The sequence below is a fragment of the Melampsora larici-populina genome (assembly GCF_000204055.1).
Source record: "Melampsora larici-populina 98AG31 unplaced genomic scaffold MELLAscaffold_18, whole genome shotgun sequence".
NCBI lineage: Eukaryota > Fungi > Basidiomycota > Pucciniomycetes > Pucciniales > Melampsoraceae > Melampsora > Melampsora laricis-populina.
Genome location: NW_006768782.1, coordinates 544,695 through 569,740, shown reverse-complemented (window position 1 = coordinate 569,740; position 25,046 = coordinate 544,695). Strand labels below are relative to the sequence as shown.

Sequence of the window (25,046 nt, the reverse complement as noted above, 5' to 3'; positions counted from 1 at the left end):
AACAATAGTCGACTTTTGAATTCCCATTGTTCCCTTAACCGAAAGACTTTTCGAGGAAAATCCACCTATCTGGGAAACTCCACGATATTGCTACAACTTTCAACATTGCACAGCGAGGTGAATTGGAGACATCGAACGTATAAGCTACCGCAACAAGTTGTTCAAGGTGACCTAAATCCTTCGGTTGATTGACCTCTGCAAACAACACACCTTCGCACACGCACAGTTGATAGAAAGTTCTTTATCGCTGCCGATGTAGAACATAACATTGGTTGTAAGCCTATCAGCTCTCTTCTACGCCATCTGATCGGGCTCATGACTGAGTTTTTAGAGTGAACCTGAAGATATAAAAAGGGCACCTGCTACCGTGTTTTTGTCAACTCCTTCCACCTCATCATCCAATCATCCAATCAAATCCATCACATCAAAAACATTTTATACAAAATAATTCTTTGTAAACTCAATCACAAAAAAATCTTCACTATGAACTCTGCTATCATTATCTTATCTATCTTGGTCTCCTTACAAATTATTCTGGGTTTACCTACTACTACCTTAATTCATCGATCTGAACAATTAGCTAGCTCTAAGCAGATTCATGAAAAATGTTTTGGTCAGATTAGTCCTACTGGTTATCTACCTGGTTTTCTTCCTAATAATCTAGGAGGTGTTCATATTCCATTTACTCAAGAATTTTACTACTCTATCAACAACAATTACGGTTATAGCACTTGTAACTCTTATCCCAACAACATTCAATCTTTCGGTAACTGTGCTACTATTGGTGCTTGTCATGAGGCTTATACTGGCTACACTAACCTTTTGAGCGGTGTTGGTAATCTAGCTGGTGGTCTTTTGAACACTGTTGGTGGTGTGGTGGGAAATCTCGGAAACACTGTTGGTGGTGTGGTGGGAGCTGTTGGGAACACGGTGGGAGGTGTGGTGGGAGCTGTGACTGGTTTGGTGGGAGGTGTGCTTGGTCTACTTTCGGATAAGGAACTCAAGGAGGTAAGTCTTTTAGCTGTACTTTATCCCCTCCTCACACTCACTTCTCAAGAACCCTTTACTGATTTTCTCTTTGTATCTCTTTTCTAGAACACCAAGCAAGTTTAAATCCTCAACTCGTGAAATTACAAAAATGTCCATAGATCCTTCTTCTGCTTCTCATCATAATAGAATTTTCTTTCAACCAGAATTTGATCATTGGACATGTTCACATTTTACATAATCTATATCCTAGCACACTTTTCCTTTTTTTAATTCAGTCTCTCTAATCCTCTTCCCTAATTGTTTTATGCCCTCAACTCGAATCCAATGTGTATAACTCAAAGACCTGCTTTTTTTCTACTCAATAGATGTTCTCAAAATTTCATTATGTATCAGATTATGCTTTATAGAATTTAACACCCTATGTATCAAATTTTTGCTTTATTCACTTTTACACCTTCAAACTGAGCCTGTGAGTTAAAAATTCTTCATGCCACACTGTTTCCATCAGATGAAACATACTCTCAACCTCTAATGCACAAATGCGAGCACCAGAGTTGTGTGAGACACGATCAAATTATCTTGATCCCAAGAACTTGAAGTCCATCTAAGATATTATGACACCTTCAGCCAGGCGATCAAAGGATTTCAAATGCTTTTGAGGCGAAAATCAAAACATCACAAAGACTGAAGTTATTTTTTTTTTCAATCTTTTGTTCATATTCAACTTTTTGGACTGCAAGGATTCAATCATCAAAGCTCGGATGATCCGCGATTCCTGTAGGATATGCTATATTGATCATATGTAGCACTGATCATGAAATCCATGCTGAGATAGATTAAACTTGTCTCTTTGAATAGTATTTGTCAAAATCTTCATTTTCACTTATTTTATAGAATGAGTTTCAGATCACGATAAGGAGATGCAACAAAGAGTTTAACAGAATTTAACCAGTCAATTCTCAAGATATACACTGCTTGATCTGCAAAAGGTTTGCAAAATACTTGTTCACCTGACGTGGACAGAGTTATCCACACATTATTCCCTCTGTTCACAGCTAGTCATCGAAGACACTTTATCTTTCTCACTTGATCCTAGCAGACCAGCATAAACGCTAAACCCGCATCATATTTCCCTATCAATCAATGTTGACCTTATGTGACTTTCCGGTGGATTCTATGTAACAGTCAGACCAACTTGTCAAGATGGGTAAAAAGGAAGATTGTATAGATATGGATGTTCATCAAACAGGTAACTAATCACAAAGAAAAGCAATTCTTTAAGCAGCTAAAACCAAAAAAGAGGAAGATGCGTCCAAAAGTCTAGATATATATATACCATGTGATACGTATCTGTAAAAAGGAAAAGATATTTATCACACCGTTGGTTTTCGGTTTCTATGATCGGTTTCTCTTCAGCGGAGAAGTTGATGAGGAGGTTATATGAGTGTAGGGTTGAGGTTTAGAAGAATAACCCATGTGAAGTGAGTCTGTTGGGGTTGCTTGGGAAGAGGACTTATTTGCTGCCGGAGTATCGAGCTTTCCGCTAGAAAGAACAAGATTGTAGTAGTCAACTAAAGCATGCAAGCATGATAGAATGGATGGAGAGTATTTCAAAGTGGCGGGGACAATCTTATAGATAGGGAGTGATAGACAAACCATATAGTCCCATGGCACGTATTTGTATCGTCGCATATGTGCAATTTGTCGTCTCATCGTGATGGAGAAGAGAACGAAAAAGTAAACAAGTAGGATCGCTGAAGAGGAACATTGAAATCAGTTTCAAATCCTCTGTGCATCAGATTGCTTGTTCAATGACGGCGGAGATAGTGCTTACGCCAAAAGACCGGGACATCGGTAAATTCAAAGAGAGTAGCAATCAATGAAAATAGAGTAGCTCGAGTGGCTGAATGCCTATTGTGACATTCAATTGTCGATTCCCAAGAGATTTTTCCAAGCGATCAGTACATTCTCTATTCAAACCTATTCACTGTTCAAGTCTTGAAGGCACGAACCAAAACTTAAATTCTGGTAAACGCCTGATGAAAGGTTTAAATTCTTCATCTGTTCCACCATTCGTGTTGCCAAGGAGTCCATCAGATGGACCTCCAGCTTCTACTTCGTTTTCAGCCTGATCTTGCTCAAGTGATGGATCGAATTTGGGTTGTAAGAATGCCAAGAAAAGGTTTAAGAGATAGATCCCAACTAGAATTTCGAGAGTTGAGCGCCCAGGTGTTAAAAAGTCGCAATTCGAGTCATTATTTTGAAAATGAAGATAACATTTGTCAAAGACAAGATACATGGAAGTTTCGACATACGGGCATAGGTGACAATATACCATCCTTGTGACAAGAGTATCCTAAGCATGAAAAGAAAGATCAATCCGATTGTGCCTGCCCAACGATAAGTTGTATAAGGAGTCAACCGGTCGAGCTGTGACTGATAGGTCTTTGAGTCCGTCAAGATCGTGAAAAGCATAGAGATAAAGCCAAGTGGTCTGATTAGCTTGACATTCAAGATCATAATTCCGTTTAAGATTGAACAGGATGATAAAGACTGATTGTATGCGGATAAGCTTGATGTGAGAAAAAGGAAATGAATGAAAGTAAAAATCTAACTTGTTCGAATTCTCTGTACTTCTTTGTAAACGCAGTAGGTGAAGATTCATCATCATCTCCAAATTGACCATCAGCTCTCATCATCTTGAGACTGTTAAGTTGATTTGATTTCGATGTGATTGGTGAGTTGATTAGTTGGTTTTGATAATAAGTTTGATTGGTAAAGAAAGAAAGAAATCCAAAGTTGGATGTTCTGATTTCTTCAACTCTAACTTCAATGTTAATTTCGGTGACATGTCTCAAAGTGACCGTGGAAGTAACATACTTGATACATAGTTGACATGGACACCGATCACCACGTTTCACATGAGATCCTTATCTTTCACGGCGGAATTCACTACCACTGCGACTCGCTACTCGCTACCAGAGCCAACACTAGCCAACATTGCCTTCATTTTTCTTAGTTCGCTTGATTTGCATTATGGAAGGTTTAAATATGAAATTTGAATGTCATGAATCTTTCCCAAAATACGGGAGGGCTGGAGAACCACCCATTTTGATTTTTGTCAAAATAAAACCATTTTTGAACTCATTCTTGTCCGATAAAGCTGATTGCCTGGGAACTTGGGAAGGGATATGGCCCCTGAGCAACTGGCCCTACGGATTTTTCAACTTTGCTGCTGTGTACTAGACTCAGAGTAAGCGCTCTCACCTACTCGATAATCTCATTTAAAACCACCCTCACAGCCAATCTGGACCACCACACATGAACGCAAGCAATTGATATGTGGTCTTTCGAGGCTAAAAATCCGTAGACTCATAACCACTTGACTCACAAAGATATGTGGAATAAGAAAATTTCTGCTTATGATAAGAAATTCTTTGTCTTAAGTATGCCTGTTCTACCCAACTCTCATATTACTACACTTTCACCAAGCTTCCTTCTGAACTTCTTACTTACTCATCTTCACTAATAGTCTCTTGGCATTTTACATGTCAGACTTACTTCTGCATTGTCCAAGCAATCTCTGGCCTTTCTTTCTGCTTTTCATAAAGAATGAAACCATTTACACAATCTTAAAACAATTCTGTCCCAAATCACAGTGTTTACCCCACTATATATGATGAGCATACCCGTCCTCAAAATTAACAATGAATGTTTCATGTGATTTGTGTTGTTGAGCTTGACTGAATGGAAATAAAACCATGGATCAGCACTTAGAAATCTTTGACCACAATCCAGACCAATACATGAAGCTTTTTGATAAAGTTACCAAAATTTCTCATATTGCATTACATGATTAGTCCTTGAGTACTTGACATATGTTTAAAGTTTCTCAACATCTGGTAGAAAGAAAGAATGAAGGATATGGAGAAACCACTTGAAATCACTCTAAGCTTTCATGTTTTGACAATTTGAATTTTTTATGAAAGACATACCTATATGTTTTAGCATGGCCTGTCCTCTGTTTTAGGGATCCATAGAGATATTCTTCATGATCTTGATGAGACAATTTCATCTGCGCCTCACTCAATTGACATCATGGAAGCTGATGTTTAACCAAATTGTTTTCAATTATGTGCAAGGTTTCTGGCTGCTAGAAAAATATCTCTTTGAACAAATCAAAGAAAATCCCTCTTCAGTCACACGTGCATATGTGTCAAGGAAACCATCTTCATTGCAGACAAGAATTTTGTAAAAGTTTCCAAAGGCCAGCTCCATGGGGGGTCTCGATCAGTCCTCATCCCGGGGCCCCTCGGGGCCACTCGGGGCTGTGTGAATGCTTGTTTTGCTGAGGATGATGTCATGTCGTGCTGAATTTCTGAAGGTTTTCAGATGATGAAATGCAGGGAGGCGAGCACTGCTTCCAACATCGCTCCAAGGTGGAAGACCGCAAACGATCGCGTTATTTTTGCGGAAGTCGAACCAAAATCAGTTCTATAAAAAGCCCGATTCGATAGACCATTGTATCACTATTCCTACTTGGTACACGCGTCCTGGTTCTCCGTTCATCTGGATCTCTAAAGTCGCTCACGAAACACATGAGTAGGATGGCCAAATCTGTCACGATTGCGTTGTTTCGGAACGATCTACGAGTTCACGACAATCCAATTATATTTCATGCACACTCATCATCTCAAAAAGGTGTTGACAAGACTCGAGTTCAACGACCTTCGGATTATTACTTACCAATCTACGTCTTCGATGAAAGAATGGTGGAGCTCTCCGGTTTGCCAGGGTATCAACGCGAAGGATCGGAAGCTCGAACCGGGGTGTGTGGGTTTTGGAGGACAGGATGTCATCGTTTGAAGTATGTCATTCGATTATCCATCTTCAGATCTTGACTATGATTCGATGTCGAAAATAACGAACCCTGCCTCATATTGCTCTTCAGGTTCTTGTGCGAATCTGTATACGAACTTCAGCATCAACTGAAGCAGCGTGGAAGTGATCTGGTCATTCGGTTCGGTTCCATAGAAAAGGTCACTCTTAGCATCATTCAAGCTCTACAGGACACGGATGTCAAAGTCGATCAAATTCTGATTAACAAAGAATACGCCTCTGAAGAGATTGAGACGGAGGTCAAGATAGACGAAGCACTCAAGAGCTTCAAGATTTCTGTTCCTCTACTTTTTTTCCATACGAGGTCATTAGGTGAGGTGATGGAATACAGACCGATAACAGACAGGCTTTGCCTATCAACTATACTGACAACAAATCCGTGTCTCTACCTGGCTTGTGCGAGTAGTACATCCGGAAGACCTACCGTTTTTACCTTCAAAGACACCAGATGTGTACACTCCATTTCGAAAACACATAGAGTCTTTACCGGAGCAGAAGCTATGTAGACCTCTGTTACCCTGTCCTGATCGTCTGATTGGTATGCCTCCGTTGAAGGAGATAGCTCCTCAGCGCGGCAACTCGGGATCAAGCTATGACACCATGAAGATGGATAATATCTTGGAAAGCTTAATGAAACCGCTCTTGCAATGTCCGGATCTCGCTTGCCCAGCGTTCCCTAAGCTCTCGAGCTATAATTTCGACGATAGATCTGCATTTCCTTACAAAGGTGGAGAATCAGAGGGCCTTCGTAGGATCAATGACTACTTTTATACGGGAAACCCCGCTCCAGTTCGAAGTTACAAAGACACGCGTAATGGGCTCCTTGGACAGAGCTATAGCACGAAGTTCTCTCCATTCCTTGCTCATGGTTGCTTGTCGCCTAGAAAGATAATCCTCGAACTACGAGAACACGAGAAAAAATTTGGAGCCAATAAAGATACCTATTGGGTTCTCTTTGAATTGTTATGGAGAGACTATTTTGTTTTTATCACGCAAAAGTTAGTCCCACAAATTCTTAACGCGTGACCAAAAAGCAGATGTTGATTTTGCGCATCGAGATTTTTACTGACGATATTTATCAACCCTGGTCAGGTATGGCACAGCACTATTCAAACTAGGAGGATTCGAGGGCGTCTTGAATCCCAAAGCAGCTTCTCAAAAGATTCATCAGTGGAAGCCTTTCCAAAATCTCAAGATGAATCAAAACCAACAGGGATCTCGAGCCATCAATCAAGCTGCATCCAGATGGCTGAAGGCTGAAACCGGAATCCCATTCTTAGATGCCAACATGGCCGAGCTTCGATTGACTGGATTCATGAGTAATCGAGGCCGACAAAATGTTGCATCTTTCTTGACTAAAGACTTGTACGTCGATTGGAGGATCGGGGCTGAGTTTTTCGAATCTCAATTGTTGGACTACGACCCTAGCTCCAACTATGGAAATTGGCAATACGGTAAGAACTCGTGTTCCTTGAGGCTCCGTATACATGGTTTAAAGACTCCTTTCCGTCAGTAAGCCACTGATCCTTTTTGGTTTCTTCACCAATGTATTCTCCCAAAAAACAGTTGCAGGAGTCGGGAATGATCCAAGGGCATCACGGCAGTTCAATCCGATCAAACAGGCTAAAGATTATGATGCAAAGGGAGAATATGTCCGGTGCTGGCTTCCTGAGCTAGCTAAGGTCCCACAGAAGAGCATACACAGTTTAGTCATATCATTTGAATTTTTCAAATATTGTATGGCGAGGTTATCTTGATCGAAAACTGATGCTTTGATTCATATGCGACTGATCTTCTCAGATCCTTGGCTACTGACTTCGAAACAGTGGGAAGAAAGTGTAGGAGAAAATCAGAGAAGACCGGAAGGTTATCCTCATCGCCCTATGCTTGAGCAACAAGCATGGAAGAAGCACTATCAGCGCCCATAACTGTTTTTGAATGAACAAAAGACTCTTTGAGATGAAAGTCAACTACGGCCAAGTTTTTTTCGCGGTGTATTCAACTTCGTAGTAATGTTTGAAGATAACGTTGTTACCTGCATGCATGTGATAAACAGTAACACCACTGGTTGCGCAGTGTCAGAATTACGTTATCTAAACATTTTTACTTTTAAACAGACTGCTTATTTTCGTTTCTCTTTATCGATGTGTATCATATCTGATGCGTATGCTGTAGCTATATCTCAACAATCACAATTTGCCGCCATGAATCAATTCAATTCTGATTGACCAAGGTACATCTGGAAACTATTCGAAAACCCCGTGCAGTGAATGAAAAAGGTCAAGGAAGTATTGACAGTCATACTTTAGGTAAACATAAGTTCGGCAGCTCCAATACAAGCGGTCGTAAAGTGTGTAATCTCAGGCCTATGAACCCCAAATTACTGGAGATCTTGACCTTGGCTCACATAATGATTTCGAATATAGGTAGCTCCGACTTTAAAAAGGGCCGACCAATCATTTTTGAAGTAAGACTAAGGTATCTGTAGTAGTGTTTCATGAGGTTTGGTTTTTTCGACCAGCTTGGAGTCTCTCCACTGTCTCCGCCTGAAAATCGGAGAGATGACTTCGTAGCTCGGATGAGGGCAATTTACTGTGATTGGCCAAAGTGACTAGGGTGTGATAGACCTGAAAGAAACTCGTCAGGCAAGAGCGTAGTATTATACGATACAGATTCTTCTGGACTGACGTCTAAGATCACTTTGCGTCGCATCAAGATGGCAGAAGTCTCACTGTCCTGGTCAGCTTTCTGGTCTAGAGAGACCATCATTCCCATCACTTCTCGTGCTTTGCTGACAACGTCTTTGGGCAGTGAGGCAATGGAAGCCAACTCGATTCCTTTAAGTAGAGCAATTCGAACTAGTTCAATCTTCGTACGGTCAGGATACAGTTATGAGAAAGGAGGTATTACCGTATCCAGCTTGCTTGGTCGGGCCTCTGTTTTTTTGTTTTCATCAAGATATACGTGATTAGAACAGGGTTCCTTTATCACCGATTCTTGAGAGCTTATAAAAGGAGCACTCAACTCTAATACTCGGTGTTGGAAATCAAGTCCAAGAGCCATTTCTTGTCGGCGTATGTGCGTCTCCAAGTGCAAAAAAACTACATTGGGATACACTCCCTGTAGAGGAGAATTTGTAAGCCCAGTTTATCAAAATCTCCATAGAAAAGCTGAGACTCGCCAGCGTGGTTATTAACTCCTGCAAATTTTGAGGCAAACTCATCTCAGAACATGGATTTGAGCAGGGATCTTGAAATGAACCTCAAAGTAAAAAGGTCTTAACTCTGAAGTGCGTGGCAAAGAAACAGAAAGCCTTCTTCTGGATAATATCTTCGCTGAATGCATGTGCCAGACCAATCCCTTCAAGCGGCGAAGTTCCTCTTCCCAGTTCATCGATAATAACCAAAGCATTTTCACAAACTGACAAGGCCGAAAGTATGCTTGACATCCTGAGACAGATCCCATCGAGCATGACAAAGTGTTTCTAAATCGTGTGTAGACTGTGTATATGTTACTTACGTTCTCATTTCTGATGCAAAGGTTGAAAGACTAGCTTCTAGGTCGTCGTTCTTAGATAAACAAGTCAATATGGCATCGTGTATGCGAAATGACGCGTAGTTCGCCGGACAAAATGAGCCAATCTGAGGTGAAAGAGATGTCTCATAAACTTACAGCAAGCTGAAGACAGCTCTTGCAAACTCACTTGAGCCATGATGACGAGTAGAGGAATTTGGCGCAAGAATATCGATTTACCACTCATGTCTTCAGGTTTACCAGAGTTTGAAGGTTGAACGCAAGATTAATCTTGGATGCAGGGATCAGCTAGCAATTATCAAATCAAGGACCAGCTCACTGGGACCCGTGACCAATTGAAATGAACAAGTTTCGCTTGCAAAGGTGTCGCTATAGTCCAGGATGAAAGTATGAGAAGAGATAGATAGTTTTTTGGGGAATCAAAGTACATACTTGGGAGTGAACTCAAGAAATTCGGAATCAAGACGTTCTTTTATTGGATGTCTTCCTGCAGATATTGCAAGTGTATCTGTGAACTCTGGTCGAACTAGAGATTTGGTTTGTTCAAGAATATGGTAGATTCATCTGGCTATGTTGCACCAAGTAGTAAAATGTGAGTACTGACCATATTGTTGAGTAGATGCCACACTAGCAAAGCTAGATGTCCAAGCCCAGAATGAAAGATCATTGATCAGCGCTCATGATAGTAGTGTACGTAGATATCATTCTGCATCGCTGTCGAAGTACCTAGCTAGGGTGTCGATGAGAGCAAGCGCCTCCGAAAGCCGAAAAAAAGATGATAGGCGCTCCTTCACTTGCTCTACGATTTGTTCCAACAATCTGTAGGACACTGCGATCAGGAACTCATTCTACGTCCATGTGGTTCACGCTCCTTGAGTTCTAAAACTGACCCGACGCTAAAAGACAATTTTCAGAGTTATTTATAAGTTAACCTGACTAAAGTGCTTACCTCAGCAAACATATTTCTTGGTAAGAATTCGCAATCAACTGGTTCTTCTTTTTCTGAACAACATAAATCTTCACTCATGTGATCTGATCATGGAGATGTGCTCAATAAAGTTCTTACGAGTTCCAGACAAGAGAATTGCAGTGTCTTCCCTCTCTTCACCTGAGCTCATTCGTTCAAAATTTTCATTCAATTGATTTGTGAAGTTGACCAAAGGTAAAAACAGCGGCCCTTACCACGTTCGTGAATACAGTTGGGAGGCCTTGCGGTCCAAAACCCGAGTCGTTGCTTGTAGCCCTCAAATCGTCTTTGCTCAAAGAAAGTATAAAACCGGCCCTGTTTTCGAATTTCAACCCAAGGGTAGGGAGGTGAAAGGTTGAACGCAGCTCTTCCTGTAAAGCAATTGCGTCTGATATATTTTCCTTGTACATTTCTCGACTAAGAGATTACCTAAGCATTGTAAACATTATCAAGATCCAGGAAGGAAAACCATTAATTAGACTTACGCAACATCCAATAGTTGATTGTTGTCGTCCGTTTTGATAGCGTATGCATGAATATTTTGCTTTGCCATACCCCCCTTTTGAATCCCAATGAAGGAATCTTCGTTCACGGTCTTGCGAATCACTTCAGATATCTCCTCCAGTGCCGGATCCCGCAAGAACTCTGATGCCAAGATCAACAGTTTGCTGGAACATGGCGAAAGAGCTTCACAAATTGCACCCAAAGAATCTAATAATATCCTCAAGGAACGCAGCATCTCTAACTTTCGGGTGATTGCAATGGAAGGATCTTGAAAACTGGATATACCATGTCTCCCTTGTCGCCTACTTGAACCGGATACGGTCCCTGAACGGTCTTCCGAAGCTATACTGGTACTTCGACTCGTTCTGAATAAAGCCACAGTGCCTATCATCTTATCGACATCCATCTGAGCTAGTCTAATTGGGAAAGGATACCGCACTCCAGTGAGCACTCAGGTTACACGACTTAAGAATCATGTCGTGGAGGATTAGCGGTACCGCACCGCTTGAGTGCCTTTCGGAGAGAGACAAATATATCTTCTTGATCTACCAATTCTTGAACCGCGTCCAATCTGGTTTCGATGGTTTCGACGTCAGTCAATGGCGCAAGTATGTTACTTCGTAGCTGAAGATATGAAGAATCAAGTTTTACACATCAGACGTCATATAGGTGCAAAATCCATGTATTGACTTTGGGGTTAATTACCAAACGGCTAGCCATGGGTGTGAAGGTATGGTTGAGCAGGCCAAACAGGCTATGTCTGGATTTGCTGCTCACTGCCTATTGAATGCCCAGTCAAGAAAATCAGAACCTTTTGTCTACTTTAAGCTTGAGAACGGGATCTGAGACGATATTAAACCAACATTAGTGATGAGCTCCAGATCGACTGCGGTATTCTTGTCTATCAGCATTGAACCTTCGATGCTGATCCATTCAATATTTAAACAGCCTTTACTCCAGCCGAGATGTCCCGTTTGGCCAGCTTGATCTTGCATCCAGTCGATCAATGCCGAGGCCGCTCCAAGCGCATAATACTTAGGACGTACTTCTGATATGGTCGCCGTGCTCTGTGCACCAGGCGAACCCAAATCGATTAGTAGTGATAGACCTCTCTCTGATGAAAATGAAGACCGCGGTAGTGAGGTCAAAGGTGTGTTGGGGAATGTGTGTTCTAGCAGGATTTGTAAAATCGACGGGGAACTCGATGGGCTAGGCGCGACCAAGAGGATGGCACGAGGGGGTCGCTGCAATCCATCCCATGCAAAGGAAGGAAGACAGATGTATGAGGTAAACAAGGTACGCAATGCTTTCTGAACACTGCGTGAGCTCACTTGATGCAACCAATGTATGATCTTGACATATGTCGGAGAATCTGCCAGCTACCAAGGTAGGTTGATGGTTTTAATCATCTCGATATCATGAACAAGAACGCAGGCTGACCTGTGAAATAACGGCCCTGCTGAGCTCGCGTTCAATGCCGACGATGCCGACCTCACGACCAACCCCTCGACTCTCAGTTAACGCGACTGTCCAGTTTCCTAAATGGCTCTCACCATCAACGGAGAGGTTGGATTGAAATAAATGCTGAGGGGCTGATCGTCGTGACATCAGTCTTCAGATGAATCTAGGCTGTCTCGATAAGATTTTAGGTTAACAACGATGATGGGAATCAGATTGTGTCAAGATGGCAAATTAATGTGATGGGGGGATGGATGGTCAAGAGCTCTTTTAAAATCTGAGGAAAGTTTTCATATCGGGGATGGTAAACAAGAGTCAAGTCTTCAAAGACTCGAAAGCATTTACGCCTCACCGGACTCTGTCTGACTCAGAAAACAGAACCTTACATAAGCGAGAAGGCTGAGAAGGGACGTAAAATACACAACGGAGCACCCTTGTTTCTGTACAATTTGGTCAAGCTTCTGTTGCGAAAACTTTCTTGATCAGATTGAAAGCACAAGCTTGAATGATCATCAAGAAAAGACTCATCCGTTCCGACTTATCCCATCTCTGAATTTTGCGGGATTCAATTTTCTTATCATGTCGAGATCTGCTATGATGCTGTTTCAATCCTCAGCTGTGACCTGAAAACAGCCTAGGAAAGCTCAACCTCAGACGGGAAGCTCACTTCGAATGTGAAGTCCAATCGAAAAACAATGAAGTTGGCAAGAGTTGGCATCTGGATGCATGGAAAGATGTCGGAGACGGGCGACTTTCTGTACAATAACAGGTCAGGCGGGGAGGCGGGGCCGGCCGAATCGCGCCGTCGAGAGCAAAATACTAACCCGCTCTACGCTTGGGTGAATACATGTGGCAGATTAACGACTGACGCAACATACCAGTCTCGAATTTGCTTCACTATCAACTCACTCAGCACAACAACCTCAATGTCGTTTCTCTCATCTATTCAGGGTACGGTCCTACAAGGCTATGCTGCCTTACAGGGTGCTCAAGGCCAGCCGCAATCTGCCAACGAAACTCTCTCCAAACTGGTCGATCGGCTCCAAAACTCCGTGCAACACGACGATAGACGCAGTAGTTTACTCGGTATTAAAGGAATGGCTCGTGATTGGAAGTCTGTAAGTGGTTGCAGCACGTCGGTTTGGACGAGTGATGTCGGGTTTTCAACCTCATCGTCCTTACTGCTAGGAAGTCGGTCGTCTGGCACTACCTGCAATTTTAGATGTCCTATGTCGCGAGGATCTAGCGGATGATGTAGATATGACAAAATCAGTCCTCGAAACACTTCATGTACTTTGTGAAGTAGAGGAGAATGAGACAGGTAAATTATCTAAGGCGGGTTCGGGTTTAGCAAATGTAGACGGATTTTTGAAGGTACGTTGTTCAACCTGGCTAGCCGGGCGCACTTGCACTCATCATATTCCTTGCTCTTGAGATCCCGACCACTGAAATGTGGACATACAATCTGCAATTTGCTTCGAGTCACAGGCACCCCAATCAGCACACGCCCTCTTGAAGCTTCTGGCGCTTCCTCACTTTTACGTACGGTTCTTCTCTCTGCAGCTACTTGGGACGCTTCTCACCGCTCCTGCACCTCGGCCACATACTTTGCAATCATACCTTCTCACTGCACCCGGCGGTTTGGGTACAATACTTTCTATCTTGGATGACACACGTGAAATCATCCGCAACGAGGCTCTCCTACTCCTTATCAGTATCACTGAGAAGAATGCCGACATTCAAAAAATCGTTGCCTTCGAAGGTGGATTCGATCGATTGTTCAATATTATCTCACTTGAAGGCGGAATCGGTGGCGGTGGAATTGTCGTACAGGATTGTTTAATATGCATTGGCCAGCTTCTACGTTACAACGTCTCAAACCAAGTAAGCTCGAACATTTTTTTCTCTGATCATGATCCTGATCGCATGGTTCGCTTTATGTCGACAGAACTACTTCCGGGAGACTTCTTGTATACCTCATCTAGCACCAATGTTACTCTTTCCACCTATGACCGATCCATCAGACGAGGCTTTGGACGCATTTGCAACCCAGCCATGGACTGCGCAAAAAGTCACAAATGCTGCCTTGGTCATTTCCTTAGCTCGTACTCTCGTTGCTGGAGGGGGGACTGGCAAGTCTGCGAATCAAAAAGCTCTTTTGAACGGTGGCTTTACACGCTGTCTGGCCGAGATTGGATTGGCAAGCACTTCTCCACCATCATTGAAAGCAGAGGCGTTGAATGTTCTTGCCAATGTTATCAAGGGCAGTCAAGTGAACCAAGAGTTCATGGGTCGACTCGTCATCAGTCCGATCGCTGTATCATTACCTCCTGCTGTAAACCAGTCTCCGCGGCCAACTGAGTCCGATGGACTGAATCCATCATCTAACGAGCAGAATTCAAATCAGGGTGCCGCTGAGCTCTATCGTGAAGCGCCTCAAGCCGCGGTATTATCTCTGATGTCCTTATCAATCGATGGACTTCCCGGTCTACGGAATCTCAATGTCACTGGTGATCGTGACATTCTGCGTGTACGAGCCGCGGCCGTGAATGTTCTCGATGCGTATCTTTCTGGAAACTCTGATGCTCAGACAGGCATAGCATCTACTATGAGGATCCTACCTCCCAGTAATGAACCTGGCACGAACAATGACCGGCCACCTCATTCTCCTGGATCGCTTCTATTAGAAGCCCTTCGCACATTGCCAGTCTCTCCGATCATAGACTCTTATACCACATTCTTTGCCTGTCTCATCTTCACATATCTATTGCGTGGTTCTGAACACGCCAAGGAGATTGCCCGCCAAATCAAGATAGGAGGTGATGACATCACGGAAGAAAAGCTATCTGCAGAAAGTGATGAAGATGGAGATCAAACTAGTCTAGTGCAGATTCTCATGGGCAACCTGATGATGGCGCAAAGAGCACAAGGTCACGATAACAACGCGGGCGAAGGTCTGCAACGGTCGTCAGATTGGACACGTATCATGATTGGCTATCTGATCGTTCTGGCTTCATGGTTATGGGACAGTCCTCTGACCACGACTGAGATGCTCAGCGAAGGCACAAACTTACAGGTGGTCAGTCCCAAACATCCATACGGTCCTCTCGGCCCGCTCCTCGTCAATGTCTGGTTCTGTTCTGACTGTGGCTAGGACTGTCTTAGTTGATCGAACCTGTCGGGCAGGCATCAGGCGTAGATCCTTTGGTACAAGGGCTATGTGCGTTTGTCTTGGGCATTGTATATGAAAACGATCGAGATTCCAACTCGCCCATTCCCCGGTTGGTTATCGGCTTGTGATGACTCGGCGCATTATTGACATGCTAAAGCTTACACCGTTTATGACCAGGGCTACATTGCAACCCATTCTTCAGTCACGTATCGGACCAGATCAGTTTGTGAATCGAATTCTTCGCTTACGTGAAGACCCGCGGTTCACCGACATCGGACCTGATGTCTTGGAACTGTCCGAGCAAACAGCGCCTCCATCGGATAACGATGACTATTCTCTCACAGCTGGACTCTGGTTTGATTGGCCGTTTGTAGAGTTCTTCAAAGCTAACTATGGTGAGGCCGGTCAAATTGAGATTTGTCGGCTTGTTTGGATACAGTGACTGACTTTGCATCTGTTCTCAGTTTCTGTCCAGCATTCAATTCTATCGGATCCAGTCTCGTTGACCACTAGTCGTAAGTACCACATTCTTCCCGTTTCTTCCGAACCAAACTTATATTCTTTGGCTTTTTGATAGGGCCTACTACTGAAGATAATTCGCGACAAAACGAGTTGATCGCTAGTTTGAAAGGCCAAATCGCCGATCAGGCTAAAGACCTACAAGCGCTGGAGCAAAAGATAGAGCAGCTAACGTTGGAGCGGGAAGATGATGTAATTATTCTCGCTGCCCGAGTTTAATCTGTTTATGTACTGAGACATTTTAATGACGCTTTTTCATCGCTGTGACATGTGAACAGCGACAGGCATTCAGCACGGAGATCAGATCGTTGACTGAACAAGTCGTGAAATTGAAGGAAGAGGCCGAAAAGATGACGTCTGCACAGAAAGAGAGCGAAAAGGAGCAAGAAGATTTGTTGGTGCTGTTAGAGGAAGTTACCAATAAACGAAAGTTAGACAAAGCTCTGATGAAACAGAAGGGGTTAGATGTGAGTGAAGATGAAGATGAAAGTGAATGACGGAGCAGTTTGAGCGATCTAGATGTGATTTAGAGAGGATATATATATATATCGATTTCGATTGGTGAGCATGCCTTTGATTTGGCTCCAAATCACTTGCTCGTCATGTTTGCTCTTTTGATATGTTGTAAAACCTGCAGGATCTCATGCAATTTGTCTAGCATTCTACTGTAGTTCAGCTCATGTGGTGGGCGCGAGCTTGGGGAAAAGTACGCGCCCGGGCGCGCCTGGAGGGGTCAGGCGCGCCCTCATTTTGGCTGGGGGTGCGAGACGGCGCAGGAGGCGCAAAAAAAGGACAAAAATGGGCCAAGTTTTTGATGATGCTTTGTCAGCCACATCTTCTACATCCCATAAAAAATAATAATCTCATATCAACACCCTATAAACAAATTCAACAGCAATAGTTCAACAAACATCAACCAAATCAAAAAAAATAATCAAGGAACATGTGTTGCTATCAATGTAGTCCAAAATTTTGTTGTTGGGGTAACTTTCAATCCAGACTGTAAATGCTTCCATGACTGGAAGATTATGGTGTGGGGTGGTACCCATAACACACATTGATTGATTTGAGATGATTTGAAGGTGGAAGAGGACTGATTTCAGCAGAAAACCTTGTAGATCACATGCTTGGGTTCATGGGCGCGCCCACTTGAATTCAAACCAAAAAAGACGCGCCCGGGCGCGTACCGGGGCATCAAAATTGCGCCGCGCCCACCACATGAAGTTCAGCGTATCCACCGGGTCCGCTAGTTTGCATGCTCCCTCTATGTGTTAAGTCGTTTAGGGGTTTAGGTTTCATCAATTATTTGAAAATTGTCTATATGACCGGCGTGGTATTTTGGAGTTTGATTGTTTAGACAATAAGTTGAGTAGCGACATGTAGTGATAGGAGACTCGAGAGGGCGCCCATCGTAAAGCACAATGGGATTCCCCTTCTTCTAGACACGCATGACACACTTTGCAAATGAGTTAGAAGTCACAACAACTACACAATGAATGCTCTGGATCCACAGACATGACTTATAGACAAACAAGGCGCCTGTAGAAGTTGGCATTAATAAAAGACAGAATGCTTGATTACAGAAACAGCTGAAAACACATATATGTTGTGTAGGTACAGTCATTTCAGAAAAGCTTGTCACAAATTCCGTGTTGATTTGCTCGAGTTTGGCGGGCAAAATTGGTTAAGCTTTTGTAAATTGACTGTACTTGGTTTTCTAGACATAGGTTAATTCAAAAAGTACAATGACCAACTTGTGAGAAACAATTAATGATGATCAAAGGGAACAAGATGACGGAAAATATGAAGGGAGGTGGAATAAGAGGAAAGTAAAATGAGAGAAACAGAGACCTTGGCGCTGAGCACGTAGCAATTTGGACTTTAGGATGATAGCTGGTGATCACCTATAATCCACTGAGCCGATTAATTTCAAAAATGCAATACTCATCAAAATTTCCAAATAAAAATCAAATAATTATATGATAGCTTGAGTGTTACAGGCATTGTGAGACTTTCAGTATTCATCGCTGTTCCAAAGCGGCTGAGCACTTGTGCCCGACAGAGATTCTGGCTGTGACAAAAATGCCACAAAGCAAGACATCTATCAAAGGTACAAATGTGATAATCAGTCACAAGGATTAGCTAAGACAAGAGTAGACCCCAGCGGCCAAAGGGAGTGTCGGCTTGCAACCCCAAGAATAGTTCCCAGTCCGCAGTTCTATATTATATTTCCCAATTACATAACTATGATGTTGAGCTCACAGAGATTATGTCGACGAGGAATATCCATGAAATTGAAAACTGAAGCTCCAAGATATGGGACGTAAATCAGCTTCTGTAGAGATGGATCTCTCATCACAAGCCCAGGCGTACTCACCAACAAATGGATTAAGGATTGTATATAATAACACAGTTGACGCCATCAGGATTGCTTGCCATAGGACATTGATAGAATAGCGGCTCAAGTGATCATATCTCCGACTGAGCATAACTTCATCACATTTCTCCCAATCTTTGTGGCCATCCTGAAATAAGCAAGAACTCCATAACACGCTTGTGACTTCTACTCCGCTTTGCAGAGGAGGTAACCACAGAATTAGACTCTTAGCGCTCTTAGGATCTGGCACTGTGATGGTTGATGAAGGGTGCGTCTTCAAAAACTCGATTTTGTGAGTCGTGGCAGTGCTGCCCATAGTACAAGCTGCCCTACAACAATGAGTGCATTCCCGCAAGGTAGTGACTTGGGACCAGAGTGCGGACATAATTTGCCAAGTAGATAGACAAGAGCAAACTAAGAATGTCATGTTGAGACCGAAAAGGATGCCAGAAACAATTTGCACATTTTTCAAGATGCCGTCTCTTAAACTCGCCAGTATTTTTAACTGATACATCATAGAGTCTTCTAGGCTTTGGGTGAGTTGTGCTATACCAGATCCATCTGGTAGCAATCACCATGTAAATATCCTTGTAGCACGTCGACATGCACACACAAAAGACTTTCCTTAGACCCTGTAACAACCCATCAAAGAGGTGCCACAACAAGCACATCTTCCCCTTATCACCTGGGAGGTTGAAAGTCAGTTGACCCCTGCTGACAACAAAGGATTCTGCAAATCCTTTGAACAAATCACAAAGCACAAAGGGTGCTCAACAACAATCTCCGTCTAAATTCGACCAAAAGACTTGGAGTTTTATTTCAAAACTCTCCGTGTGTGCATGTCGACGTGCCACACGGATATTTACATGGTGAATAAGGTGTGTATCAGGTGATGATGCATGTCAGTATATTTAGTCCAGTGAAGTTCAATTTCTCTCAATTTTTTAACAGCTAAGTATGCAAAGGGTGTGATGGACGCAAAAGAAATCGTGTAGACTGCGATGATTAATGAATTGAAAAGCTTTGGTCCCATGAGCTTTCTGAAGTTGGTGCCATCCTTGGTGGATGAATTGCCATGCTTCAGCCACAAAACTGAGGGAGTTGTAGCGTAGGCAAAGCACCAGACTAGATTTACAATAGATCCCAAATGATACTCATCATTAGTCTATTGATAGATAAGTCGTGGCTGCATTGTACTGACCTTTTGTCCAACCTGCAAAACAAACTCAGAGTCAAGAAAGTGTCAGGATTTTGGCTACAGCACTCAGAACAAGCACATCAAGTCAAAAATGGTGTCAATCGTACCAAAACAAAACAAGACCGGAAGTGATGAAAAGTGTAAGGCAAGCGTGTACCAGTTGACATATGTCAAAAGGTTTATCTGTAAGCATATCAGCGCCATTGTATTGACTTGAAGTGGAATGAAATTGCAATGCCAGCATAGATCTATGAGGAAACGTTGTAGAACTCCTACACAGTGTAGCGTAGGCTGCACCGGAGAAGGTAAGAATCACCACTCAAGAGAGCGGATGAAACTACGGGTGCTGTTACGCTGCCTTCAACCTTAATTTTATTGCAGTTTGAAAAGAACTAGAGCAACTCTAAACAAATTCTATCCCTATGAATTTCTCCCGCAACACTTTTTTAAGATTTCCAAAGGATCCACAAGGTTTTCCGGACTCCGATGATACCACACACAACTCTACACAACGTTGTGGTGAAAAACTACGTTGATTTCGATGTTAACACGGCTTTGAACGCATGTGTAACAATGCACAGGGCCAAAATGTAATTTTGGATCCCTGACTTGATTCGGCCTCGACTTGGATCAAGAGGTGGGTTTGGCGAAGTTGATGCAGACCTGAATTTGACAACTCCTTGACTTCCTTCTGACCAAGCTCTGCAATAATACAACCCAACAAACAACACAATAACTTTGATTTTAATGCTAATACAACACACTTCACTAATTCACTGCCATCAAACTTCTACAAAGATAAGTTCTTTCAATCTCTTGTTTCTTAACACGAGTATCCAATAACTAAAACTCTTTCTTTTTTAAACTCTTTGAATCTTTTAAACTATGACACTTGCTCACAACAATCAAGTCGATAACACTTTTAAATCAAAAACTCAAACACAGTAACGCAAAACACTTTAATACGCTCACTACACAAGCACTAGCACAAACACATTCAGAACACTAACTCAGGCACACACACATGTACACTCTTCTAGATGCGAACACACAGATGGATCAATCAATCGAAAGATTCTCCAAAAGACCCTCCTTTATATATCTTTTCCTTAATCCAACCACAACTCAGCCTCAGGCCTCTTTCCCCATCTTTTACACTGTTTTCCTTTTGCTCCGACCGGCTCCGACCAATCTCTTGGCAATCCTTGGCTTTTCTCACGCTTTAAACAATCGATTTCCTTCAATTCAACATCAAAATTTGACCTGTGATCAACTTTGAACTAGTAAGTCCTTCCTTTTCTTCCATTCACATACTAACTTTCCTTCCTGTCTCTTTCTTCTTATTGATTTCGATCCTGGACCCTGAAATTGATATTCATCTTCTCTCTACTCTGCCATTCTCCAAGTCGCACCCTTGATCTAATAAGCTAATCAAATACAATTTTTGATCTCAGCTTTCTTAGTAGGTTTGCCTTAGGTTTTCCACTTGATTCATGAGTGATTTTGAAATTTCGATTTTGGGCTTTCAATTGGAATCTTGAATAAGTAAGTTCTGTTCACTTTCACTTTGGTTGTTCTAAGTATGCACCCTAGATCTAATTCTATTGACTTCTATTTTGTTCAGCATTTTGATCTCAGCCTTTAATCATGGTATGTCATTCTTGTTTCTTTCTAATCATTAATCTTGATTTTGGACCCTAATCTTGATCCTGAATAATACTGACAACTTCATGTTGATTGACATCTAGATATCCTTTGCTTTATTGAATAGTAAGGACTATTTTCGAGTATTCTTCTTCTCTTTGCCTATCTTGATTTGTTTGTATGTACTTTATCTGATGTAATAATGAGATGTTATAAAGTAATCAAGGCACCTAATTCAAAGCCAGAAAACTATGATCAGAAATGGGATGAGACCAATTAATTTGAAAATGAAAGTTGAGCCTTGAGATTATGAATGTAAAGATCATTAATTGTGAAAACTGTAGTTATGATAATGTGATATAATACACTGTTGAAGGATTTGCTTTCCACAACGTGTAACAGAAAGTCATGCTGATCATAACATGAGGACTACGAGGCCTGACGAATAGTATACAGTGTTGCCCAAAAAGTGATCATGAGAATTGGATTTGGAGCAATATACCCGCCTGAGTCGATGCGGCATAGCCACCACCCACCGTTTGTCATTCTGTGTTTCAGACCGCTGACTACGAAGATTATCCCGGTGAGAGGGGAAACTACGGTCATCACAGCTAGCAGTGTATGTATAGTAGCACTAGATTGAGGATAAAGCTTGTGCGAGCACTGCCAGCATAGATGCCTTGGGTTGAGAAATCCAAGGCATCATCGGAGGCAAATCCTCGACAAACCTTGTCCGAGGTTTTTGCCCGAGGTATTTTTTTGCCCTGAGAATTACCTCGGATCAAAACCTCGGGAAGCTTCTGTCCGAGGTTTTGCATCCGAGGATCCCTCGGATTACAAAATCCGAGGTAAATATGTTGGTGGTGGAGGCTATGTTGTAGAGTTGATCCCACACAGCGGTGGACATGGACAAGTGGGAACTCATATTGTTCAATTCTAGAAGCTGAGTTGAAGATAACAAACGGCAGTGATAGCCAGATTAGAGTTTTCTCTATATCAAGTCTGGCTCGCAGCGCTACCCAGCGCTGCTAACCGTTATTTGACCAGCGTAGCTCAAATCGAGCTCGGCCAATCTCAGAGGCAATAGCAGAGGCGGAATTTTTTTTGGGGACAAAACGGCGGCGAGAAGCGCAGTTTCTTGACGCAGCGCTTCCCAGCGCTGCAGGCTAAAAAGTAACGCAATTTTTTTTTTCACAAACTAAGAGCATCTCCAACGGTGCTTGCAAAATGCGGGCTCCCAAACAGACCCCCCAAAGCAAATTCGCAGATGTAGGGGGTCAAAAAAGCGTGTCTGCACAGCGGAGCACCTACATTTACGTAGATCCCCCGATTGAAGTCTTTTTGTATGTTTGTACTCAAACACATGCGTACTTGGCTTCACACATATACTTCATCATATATATATTTCAAATTGTCAATTCCTTTCAGAGTCATACTCATCATGGATCCAGACCAACTTGCAGCATTTATCAACGACCTTTTTGAAGATGACATTGAAGAAGACGCAGCTGCTGCACAAGCAGCAGCCTGGTACTACGAAGAACATCCGGAAGAGTTCAAGCCAAAGAATACTCGTCAACAAATTGTTCGACATCTTTATCTTGCTCATCATATCATCTTCAATCAGTATTTTGCAACAAATCACTCTTATACTGATGACCAGTTTCAAAGACGTTATCGTGTCGATCGAGTAATAGTTGAACAACTTCTCAACGATCTCCAACTTCACAACCGTTACTGGATTCAGAAATACGATGCTGCCAAGCAACTTGGACTTTCTCCTCATCAAAAGATCACCGCAGCAATGCGTCAGATGGCTACTGGAGGGTCTGCCGATGGACAAGATGAATATATTCAGCTTGGTGAATCAACAGCTCTTGAATGCCTCAAAACGTTTTGTGAAGATGTTGTTTATTTGCATAAGGATGAATACCTCCGTAAACCAACAGTTGAGGATACTCAAAGGTTGCTAGAAGAGGCTCGAGAACAAGGTCTACCCGGAGTGCTAGGGTCGATTGATTGCACTCACTGGGAGTGGAAGAACTGCCCCACTGCCTGGCACGGTCTGTATTGAGGGAAAGAAAAGGTCCCTACTCTTGTTTTGGAGGTTGTATCCTCATACAATACTTGGATTTGGCACGCCTTTTTTGGTCTACCTGGGACTCTCAATGACATCAGCATACTCGATCGATCACCACTCTTCCGCGATCTTACCGAGGGGAATGCTCCAGAGGTGGAATTTAGTGTCAACGGCAATTTATACAAGCAGGGTTACTATCTCTCTGATGGTATCTATCCCGATTGGGAAACTTTGATCAAGAGTGTCCCCAATGGTAATCAAAGAGAACAGGTAAGTATTTCCTTGATGACTCTCAGTGTTCCTATTTCCATGTCTGACTTCCTGGTCTTATCTATGTATGTACATAGGTTTTCTCCAAACTTCAGGAGTCCTTACGGAAAGAAGTCGAGCGAACTTTTGGAATTCTATTTGCACGTTTTGGAATTCTACATGGTCCGGCACGGCTTTGGAAGAAGGCCGACTTGGAAAGCATAGTTTACTGTGCAGTCATTCTACACAACATGCAAGTTGAACAAAATCGACTTGCTGGCCACCGCGACAAAAGGATCCCCTCTTACCTTGATGATGCAAGACCACCCCCACAACCTACACCCAACTCATACACTGAATACCAGCTATACCTCACTCGACTTTGCAACATGCGTGATAAGCATCGACACCATGCACTATTGCGTGATTTGATTGAACATGTTTGGAATGAACATGGGCACCAAGAGTAATAGCTCACTACTTTAGCGTATTGGAAGTGTTCTGTTTGTTCTTTCATTTATTTTTACCTCACTTTAGTGTGTGTCCTTTCATTTCTTTTTACCTCAGTTTTGTGTTGGTTCTTTCTTTTATTTTTAAAAACTTTTTGGAGAGACAAAAACAACGCGCACATATGTTGAAATAAAGAAGTATGACTTGAAAATAACCACTGAAACAAGTGTTTGGCCAAAAGTTGAAACCACGCTCACCAATGTTGAAAGTAAACACTTTTGATCACCAAGAAAAAAATTTGGAGAGACAAAAACAATGCGCACATATAAAGTAGTTCAATGATAATTGCAAAGTAAGCTGAGAGATGAGTTCTACCATGTCAGATCCTCCTCAACTATCTCATTCAGCATCACCATCTGCTTCATCAGTTGGAAATGATTTCGAGATCTAAAGTATGATTAAACATATATGTGAGTATGAAGATGATTGAGTTGAACAAATTGCTTACCTGGGATGAAGATTGGCGAAGTCGATTGGCAATCTGCTGTTGTCTGTCTTGCCAGTATTGCATTTGTACTTCATCGAGATCTTGCGGAGCGGGATTCAGCATGATTCTATCGTCTAACGCTTGACGAGCATCTGCGGCAGCCATGGCTGCAATCTTTGCCTTTTCTGCAGATGCCTCGGCAAGCTTCATGTTTGCAGAGGCAATGTCAGCACCCGTATTGTTTGCGCGCTTCTTGGTATTAGCTTTGGATTCTTTGGATCTCTTGCGGCCAATTGGTCTTTCTGCCTCGTTGGATTCTGAAGGAGCATCTCCATCTTGAGTGGTGGAAAAGGGATCTGCATTGATCGCATCGGATGTTGGGTTGGAAGAGGTCATTGCGGCTTTGGTGGTAGTCTTGTTGGTCTTTTTGACACCGGGTCCTTTCTTGCTCTTGTTGTTAGGGTGATCCGAAGTAGTGCACCACTTGGGATGCTGGCGAAGGATAGCCCAGCAATGCT

General features: G+C 42.6%; 6 protein-coding genes across 6 annotated transcripts; 3 read left to right on the top strand and 3 right to left on the bottom strand.

Moving 5' to 3' along the window:
- Positions 1 to 483: 483 nt before the first annotated feature.
- Positions 484 to 1,113, top strand: MELLADRAFT_86410 (uncharacterized protein; the record flags this gene model as incomplete). The annotated part of the gene is made up of 2 exons (XM_007410090.1): positions 484 to 1,008; positions 1,096 to 1,113. 2 exons carry the CDS (start codon positions 484 to 486, stop codon positions 1,111 to 1,113), a joined length of 543 nt encoding a protein of 180 aa, XP_007410152.1.
- A 977-nt stretch (positions 1,114 to 2,090) lies between these two features.
- Positions 2,091 to 3,751, bottom strand: MELLADRAFT_71884 (uncharacterized protein; the record flags this gene model as incomplete). The annotated part of the gene is made up of 6 exons (XM_007409950.1): positions 2,091 to 2,533; positions 2,647 to 2,744; positions 2,825 to 2,901; positions 3,003 to 3,192; positions 3,306 to 3,435; positions 3,606 to 3,751. The coding sequence occupies 6 exons, from the start codon at positions 3,687 to 3,689 to the stop codon at positions 2,504 to 2,506; spliced, it is 609 nt and encodes a 202-aa protein (XP_007410012.1).
- A 1,846-nt stretch (positions 3,752 to 5,597) lies between these two features.
- Positions 5,598 to 8,124, top strand: MELLADRAFT_48359 (uncharacterized protein; the record flags this gene model as incomplete). Its single annotated transcript, XM_007410091.1, has 6 exons — positions 5,598 to 5,857; positions 5,942 to 6,201; positions 6,296 to 6,887; positions 6,982 to 7,343; positions 7,456 to 7,593; positions 7,690 to 8,124. The coding sequence occupies 6 exons, from the start codon at positions 5,598 to 5,600 to the stop codon at positions 7,815 to 7,817; spliced, it is 1,740 nt and encodes a 579-aa protein (XP_007410153.1).
- MELLADRAFT_106496 (uncharacterized protein) lies at positions 8,079 to 12,502 on the bottom strand (the record flags this gene model as incomplete). The annotated part of the gene is made up of 18 exons (XM_007409949.1): positions 8,079 to 8,135; positions 8,578 to 8,757; positions 8,854 to 9,009; positions 9,173 to 9,338; positions 9,409 to 9,458; positions 9,593 to 9,651; positions 9,743 to 9,792; positions 9,856 to 9,949; positions 10,028 to 10,059; positions 10,314 to 10,319; positions 10,373 to 10,425; positions 10,606 to 10,807; positions 10,876 to 11,310; positions 11,397 to 11,518; positions 11,672 to 11,674; positions 11,758 to 12,138; positions 12,226 to 12,273; positions 12,335 to 12,502. The coding sequence occupies 18 exons, from the start codon at positions 12,500 to 12,502 to the stop codon at positions 8,079 to 8,081; spliced, it is 2,262 nt and encodes a 753-aa protein (XP_007410011.1).
- A 776-nt stretch (positions 12,503 to 13,278) lies between these two features.
- On the top strand, positions 13,279 to 16,712 carry MELLADRAFT_116471 (uncharacterized protein; the record flags this gene model as incomplete). The annotated part of the gene is made up of 9 exons (XM_007410092.1): positions 13,279 to 13,470; positions 13,541 to 13,726; positions 13,916 to 14,236; positions 14,301 to 15,431; positions 15,518 to 15,633; positions 15,702 to 15,919; positions 15,989 to 16,039; positions 16,102 to 16,235; positions 16,322 to 16,712. 9 exons carry the CDS (start codon positions 13,279 to 13,281, stop codon positions 16,538 to 16,540), a joined length of 2,568 nt encoding a protein of 855 aa, XP_007410154.1.
- A 1,352-nt stretch (positions 16,713 to 18,064) lies between these two features.
- On the bottom strand, positions 18,065 to 18,847 carry MELLADRAFT_106494 (uncharacterized protein; the record flags this gene model as incomplete). Its single annotated transcript, XM_007409948.1, has 3 exons — positions 18,065 to 18,114; positions 18,306 to 18,344; positions 18,421 to 18,847. The coding sequence occupies 3 exons, from the start codon at positions 18,845 to 18,847 to the stop codon at positions 18,065 to 18,067; spliced, it is 516 nt and encodes a 171-aa protein (XP_007410010.1).
- Positions 18,848 to 25,046: the final 6,199 nt, after the last annotated feature.